The 7,923-nt window shown below is 33.2% G+C and overlaps 1 protein-coding gene across 4 annotated transcripts in view; it reads right to left on the minus strand.

Moving 5' to 3' along the window:
- Positions 1–7,842, minus strand: part of LOC127855282 (serine/threonine-protein kinase ULK2-like) — a 38,911-nt gene extending 31,069 nt beyond the window's left edge. For all 4 annotated transcript variants that reach the window (XM_052390756.1, XM_052390753.1, XM_052390752.1 and 1 more), the window contains exons 1-3: positions 7,444–7,842; positions 4,318–4,410; positions 3,331–3,381 (exon numbers count right to left, since the gene is read on the minus strand). In XM_052390756.1, coding sequence (XP_052246716.1) covers positions 3,331–3,381; positions 4,318–4,410; positions 7,444–7,533 — 234 coding nt within the window. In that variant the 5' untranslated portion in view covers positions 7,534–7,842. The remainder of the gene's footprint in view (positions 1–3,330; positions 3,382–4,317; positions 4,411–7,443) is intronic.
- Between the last annotated feature and the right edge of the window lie 81 nt (positions 7,843–7,923).

Consider the following 7,923-nt stretch of genomic DNA (forward strand, 5'->3'; position numbering starts at 1 on the left):
TACCACAAGTTTTACGACAAATTCTTGACGCAGACGAATAGGGTAGCGTCTATTTTCATTTGTGAAAAGAATAGTTCAATACAGATCTGTCCGTGCTTAAATTTTGAAAGGCTTGGGTAATTATTTTTCATAAGCGTTTCAAACACTGATGTAAATGGAAAGATTATCTATTTAAATAGTCGGTAATTGTTTGAAATTATTGATTTGAGAAATTCGCGGATGGCGATATCGAACTACATTATACCACGTGACGCCATTCTTCCCTGTATCTTGCACCTATGATTTTAACGCCATCGGCGCTCTCGTTTATAATATGAATGTAAACAAGAGATCCCAATTTCAGGAAATGCATTTTGTAACTGGTTTTGCAACTTGATCAGGTAAACCCATCAGTTCCTGCTTAATTGTGTCAATCTGTCTAGTCAATACATTTTGACAACAAGATAAAAAACAATTTTCCATGCAGCATGGCCTTAGGCTTTTGCCAAGTCTTAGCACAAGTCTTGAATGATCAGTGACATGTTAATGTCTATCAACAGTACATGTATACAAGTCAAAACAAAACTTATCAAAGTATTTGCAGTGTTATTATGATGTGCATTTGTTTCATTTTGTTTGGAATTCATTGTTTATAAATGCCAACAATTAATCTATGCTGAACTATATTAATTTTATTTAAGCAAGTCAACTTATATATGTAAGATTTATTTTACAGCTTTAAAGCTGTTTTACCAATCCAAGTTTGTATAAAATGTACTGTTGTATTGGACATAAGACAGAATCCCATTTTTTGCCAGACAGTAATGATCATTATCATAATGATGATCAGAACTGCGTTCTGGTACATCACTTATATACTAAATGAATGGCTATTGGTAACTAACAGATCCTGTAGATTGTAAATAGATCATTACATATACATGTACTATCAGACTAAACGATTCTTATCTACAAGTTTGATGGCTAGATTTATGCAAGATTAAAAGTGGGTACTTTAATTTTGTTCAAAGAAATTTACATTTTATTTTTATTTAAATACCTTTTAATAATTGACTAATGGCCAGCAGATGTTTATTTTGTCTTTGTTAAAAAATACTAATATATGCAAAGTAAGTCTCAAACAAGGAGATTAAATACATATAAAGGGCTTGAGAGATGATATTAGAGTCAAGAAGTTATTCATGATGCACAATTAAGTTAAAAACTTGACCTTATAAGAAAAAGCAAGATGTGAATTATCTGTCTAAATAAATGAAGTGTGTGTCTCGAATTCTTGTCAATCTGAATCTAATTAATCTAAATTTGTCTTCATGAGTAACTAGATAAGAAACAAAGTTATCAATTGACTGAAAGTTTATGTTTTACATGTAGAGTTTAACACTTTTGTTTTGTTGTACTGGCAATTAACATCTTATATTTATGAACAAACAATATAGTTTAATAAGAGGACACAGTTTCCCCATTCAAATTACATCTGTTGTCTGCACACTACACATGTAGGAGGTGATAGAGTGTATCACCATGTATGACACCTGTACAAATGCAGCCTGCATAGAGCCACATGTGTATCACACATCTTTTACATGACATTGCTAGTTTACATGGTCAACTACAGAACTTATACATTTAGTTAATCACCTAAAGAACTTATAAAAGTTTATCACAAGTAGCCTAAAAGACAGAGCATTAGTAGAATGATTTGTTTGCTTTTTTAAAACCTTGAGATTATTTCATCAGTTTAAATCGTGTCATTAAAAATACAAAATTTGAACCCTGTTTGTTTTCTATTAAAATATATATAAGATTACACAAAACAATTTGACTTATGAACTATCTTGACCTCTATAATTTATTTATTTACAGAAATATTCACTCCGTGCATTCTTATAATCATGAACACTATGTGTTTTACTTTACAGTGCACATTTTGTACTCATTATCAACACTGATATAATTGCATGCAGTAATATTGGTACATAGCCAATATACATGTTTTTTATTACTGTAGGAGTTAGGACTCATTGACCTAGATAGTTAACATATACACAGTCACTAAATAACCACTAGCTGGAGTAGTGGCCAAGTACAGGTCAATGTTGTAAATAACTGCTGTCAAACACTGAGTTCATATAAATAGGCAAGGATACAGGTCATTTCCTTATGTAAGCGCACACGAATCAAGTACATGGTACAGTTAAGGATAAATATTATACAGCAAACAAAGAAACAAGGTTACAAATGGCTATGTCAGTTTGACCTTAATCTGAATGTTACACATAGCTTTGTGTATTTTATTATCAAAGTATAGTTCAATGATATCAAACAGTGTTTGTTTGGCTGTAAATCTCTTATGTTTCTTCAATATCTGGAGGCAACTCTGCAATTAATAACAATAAGGAAAGCCTGCATAATTATTATAAATTAAAACTTGTATGACCAAGGCATGTGTTAATTCACTTCACTGACTCTGTGAATTGATTTGCAATTATGAAGTGATTCAAGCTGCAGATCAATCTTGGTGCTGGTATTAAGACATGTTTGATCAGATCTTTTGATGCTGATATTCAGACATTTTTGGTCATATCTTCTGTTGCTGTTATCCAGACATGTTTGATCAGACCTTCTGATGCTGATATTCAGACATGTTTGACCAGATCTTCTGTTAGTCAGACATAATTGATGAGATCTTGCAAATGGTCAGTTACAACTCATACCTACATGTATCTGATACTGCATCACAGACTAGGGCACAGATCAATCCCAATCTGACAATTTATTATAAACAAGTCTTGTGTATCTACACACAGTTCATATGCACATGTTCAGTGCATCAGATAACTTAAAGAATATTAAACATACAATATGGTCATGGGATGGGCTCCTGCAAGACATCGCAGAAACAATAAATAAAAACATGTTTCAAAATCTGCACAGGCATTATTTAGTATGTAAAATAATCAAATCAATAGAATTTTGTACTATATAATGTCATGTTTTGACCAAATATTTATCTCTGACATTTCATCTTCTGGATAGCAGAAACAATATTAACCCTTTGCATGCTGGGAAATTTGTTGTCTGCTAAAATGTTGTCTGCTGAATTTCTAAAATTAGCATTTTCTTCGATTTTTTTCAAAGAATACTATCAGAATAGCAAACAGTTTGGATCCTGATGAGTCTCATCTGGATTCAAACTGTTTGCAAAGGCCTTCAAAATTCGATTTCAGCCCTGAATGGGTTAAGAACAAAATAATTACGTATGCCAAGCCTCAGTGTGAGCCTCCATTGTGTAAGTGCATATGTACATTTAATTTCACATATTGTTGTTACCTTGCATTCCATAAGTTGTACAACATTTTCATGATGTAAGCTGGACAGCTCCTGAAAACATGACATAACAACATTAACTTGATGATTAAGTTTGCTTTTCATCAATAAACGTTTCCTGAAAACATGACATGACAACATTTAGTTCAATTTTCATCAGTAAACAGTAGGTGAAAAAAGTTTAAAACCAAAAGAAACAAGTTTCCTAATGTTTGTTGCGCATAGATAAATAAACATGTATAAGACTTTTTTTATTAAGAGCCAATTCTTGGTCTGAGAATGTGAATAGAATGTAGCTGCAAGATATGAGATGTCATGGGTAAATAGGTCTTATGCAATATATGGCCAGTGCAGCTCACCTACAATTGCCCATATCAGCAGTCAGCATCATAAGGACCTATTTTCGCATGATGGGGGGGGGGCAAATTTGACACCTGCCTTGGTTTCTGATAATTAAGCGCAGCACAATATTGCCTATGCGCAAAGTTATTTGACAAAGAACTTCGCCATCATCATTGTAAATGACACAACACTTCAACAATAAAACAACCAATGCATGACGATTTAACCCTTTCCCACTCAGAAGCAAAGTGAAAATGGCCATGTGCAAATAGCATAAAAGCAGAACAGACTGCGAGTAACTTGCAGTCTGTTCAGGTTTTATGCTGTTTGCTGCTCATTAGTATCTAACGGTTGTAAATTAAGCCTTTAAAACGTTTATCTTGTAAAAAAAAGGCTTTTAATTAACTTAAACCTTCTAAGGGACTCCAAACGTGCCAAATACGTGTCTAAGTCAGTTAGTGGCAAAGGGTTAAGACACCACTGTTTTATTTCCCCATTTCAATAGATATGATTTGAATATATGTCAGTAACAGTGTGATAATAATATTTTGGATCACCAAAATGCTTCTATATGTAGACATACAGAACAACAATTTTGACAAGAAATAAAAAATAAGCATTATTTTAATAGTTGTCTGTACATTTTACCTTGAGAATCTTTATCTCCTTGCTAAGCAGGTTCTGAGATTTAGCAATGTTCTTCTTGGTAATACTCTTTATGGCCACTGTCCGCTCTGGGTACTAGAGCAAAAAAATAAATAGTGGATGTCAATCAAAATGAAATAAAATGATTTTAAGTGTTTAAATATGGGCTGTCCGTTGTAGTGGCAGCCATTGTGTGAATACGATTTTTGTCACTGTGACCTTGACCTTTGACCTAGTGACCTGAAAATCTGTAGGGGTCATCTGTGGGTCACGATCAATGTACCTATGAAGTGTCATGATCCTAGGCAAAAGCGTTCTTGAGTTATCATCCGAAAATCATTTTACTATTTCGGGTCACCGTGACCTTGACCTTTGACCTTGTGACCTCAAAATCAATAGGGGTCATCTGCAAGTCATGATCAATCTACCTATAAAGTTTCATGATCCTAGGCGTATGCGTTCTTGAGTTATCATCCGAAAACCATTTTACTATTTCGGGTCACCGTGACCTTGACCTTTGACCTAGTGACCTTTAAATCAATAGGGGTCATCTGCGAGTCATGATCAATCTACCCATGAAGTTTCATGATCCTAGGCGTATGCGTTCTTGAGTTATCATCCGGAAACCATTTTACTATTTCGGGTCACCGTGACCTTGACCTTTGACCTAGTGACCTCAAAATCAATAGGGGTCATCTGCAAGTCATGATCAATCTACCCATGAAGTTTCATGATCCTAGGCGTATGCGTTCTTGAGTTATCATTCAAAAACCATTTTACTATTTATGGTCACCGTGACCTTGACCTTTGACCTAGTGACCTTAAAATCGATAGGGGTCATCTGCGAGTCATGATCAATGTACCTATGAAGTTTCATGATCCTAGGCCCAAGCGTTCTTGAGTTATCGTCTGACAACCACCTGGTGGACGGACAGACCGACCGACCGACATGAGCAAAGCAATATACCCCCTCTTCTTCGAAGGGGGCATAAAAATTAATATTTAATCATCATTAGCTCGGATGTTTTCGGAGAAAACCCGAGGTATTGTCATAGCCAGCAGAGCTAATCCGCCGTCTGCGGTGCTAAAACCTTAACATTGGCTCTAAAATCAAAGTGCTTCCACCTATAACTTTGAAACTTCATATGTTGCTGCACCTTGATGAGTTCTACACACCACACCAATTTTTTGGTCACTAGGTCAAAGGTCACTGTGACCTCTTAAAAAAAATATTCTGCTTTGCGGTGCTCTTAATTGTTATATTATAATTATCCGGCTCTGGTGTGGCTAGTGTTTACTTTAACATTATAGTAGGGTACCACTTCATACTAATTTTTAGTTCTTTAGAACATTTGAAAAGTGTCACTAACAAAACTTGTAATTGCAAAAATAATGGATAATTTGAAGTTTTTTTAATAAAAATTTTCACATTTCAATAATCAGTGTCACAATATGTACACGAATAATTTAACAGCAGTAACTCTTTATTGCATCATCTACTAGAATATTAAAGCTTAAACAAAGACATGACAGTCACCAATACATGGCAACAATGTACAAACTAACAGACCAAAGAAAACATCTGCCATCAGCTGTACACTAAAGCAGCTGTGTTTTATTTTAGAGGAAATCAATTTGTTTCTTCTAAAAAAATAATTGTATATGTATGTTGTTGAAAATTAAAGAAAATTGCCTATGCTAAATTAATGTTAACGGATGAAATAACATGTGCTTCAAACATGTAGTTTGATGAACCAGTTGAATGGAAAATGTTGCAACAGTAAATGAGTACACATATTCCATGCATATATTCACATATCCACATTTGTAAAATAATGTATAATTATTGTTGTAAACCAATGTCAAAGATAAATAAGTAAAATTGACACCATTTGCATGGGATCATATTTCATTAAGAGAATTTACACTGCTGTTAAAAATTCATGTAGCCCTAAAGTTTGAGCATTTATCTTGCTGTATGAGTTTAATAAAAATTACAATTGGTAACATTAAACATTTTACAATCCTCTCTGTAATCCACTAAAACCTATACACAATTAACACACAGAAAAAATTATTTATATCAATTGTTGAACTTCTGAAACTAGTGCACTTACATATTCAAAACAAAAGTATTATAAAGACAAATTTAACTCAATTGTTCACAATATTTAATTATAGTTCAGAAATGTCAGTTACTAGTTTTGAAGCTAGTCTTTGACTCATACATATTAACAAATTATATCAGTACTTAAAATATGATAACTAACAATGTGCATCACACACAAAAAAGAGTAAAAGTAGTAATAGAAATATATCATGATGAAATGTGACTGTCAGTGTTTTTTTGGTTCAAATTTGGGGCCTGTAGTGGTACCCATTCCCAATGGAAAAAAGTATACATTTTTCCCTAATGGGATCAAAAATCCACAATTGAAGGGTATGCTTAAAATAAAAAAATATATATATATTAATAAATCTCAATATTTAATAAATCTACAATCGGGTGCCAAAACTTAAACCTTAGTAAAATAATTCAAACCTCTTCTCAATTTTAAAATATTTATGAGCAAAAAGACAGAAGCACTAATTTCGGAATTTTAACCCAAAACAAAGTGATTTTTCCCAATCCAAAGGGACTGTGTCCCGTTCCCAAAATGGTGAAAAAACACAGTGGATGAACAAAATAATAACAGCTATCTTTATATGGAATCGTAAGAAAACATAAACACATTTTAAAGAATATTTTATGAGAACATTTAAAATGCTTCAGACAAATCTTCAGCATCAATGGGCAAATCCAATATTCAAGTTTTAATAGTAATGATACTACATTAAACATTCTAGTTCTGGCTACCATAACTTTAAATGTCGCTTTTTATGACTTTTGACTGGCGCGACTTTCAATACTATATAAACTGTACGCTGAAGTTTCTTTAGCTATAAACATTCTTGCTAGTACAATAAAGAAACTGGTTTGGTTAAGTCATGGAAGAAGCTAAAAAGCTGTGACTATATTTATTTCTTAAGAAAGTTGGATTGAGATTGCATTTTATTAAATATTTTCACTCTGTTATTCACTACATTATTGAATATCAAATACAGAGTTAAAATGTAAGACCTCATTACCTTTTTCAGTCGTCCCTTGAATACAACAGCAAATGCCCCATGACCAATAAGGTCCTTCTTGCTGTACTCGTAATCTCCAACAGACTCCATGTTTTGTATGCAAGATCTAAGTCCTTTTGTTAATAAACACTTCTAAATGTTGGCTAGATGGTGCCAAAGAAAGGCTATGTTTAGCCATTTCTTTCTCCAACAATTTTACTCCATACTATAAAAACACATTTTAAACGTCAAAAACAATTAAGTGCATTCATTGTTGATGCTGTAAAATCATTAGAAAACCGGATCATATCTTGTGTTTTTTGCTTGTATTTACGTCATTTACAACAGCATAATTTATTCTTGTGATCAATACATACTCGCATCTTATTAATGTTTTGGTTTGAGCCGCATCACGTCAAAATAAATCGATCACCTGTCAACGCGTAAAAAGTAGTGCAATTTATCAGACCAATGTGTACATATTAAGCTGAAAAATACGTC

The sequence above is a fragment of the Dreissena polymorpha genome, chromosome 1 (assembly GCF_020536995.1).
Source record: "Dreissena polymorpha isolate Duluth1 chromosome 1, UMN_Dpol_1.0, whole genome shotgun sequence".
NCBI lineage: Eukaryota > Metazoa > Mollusca > Bivalvia > Myida > Dreissenidae > Dreissena > Dreissena polymorpha.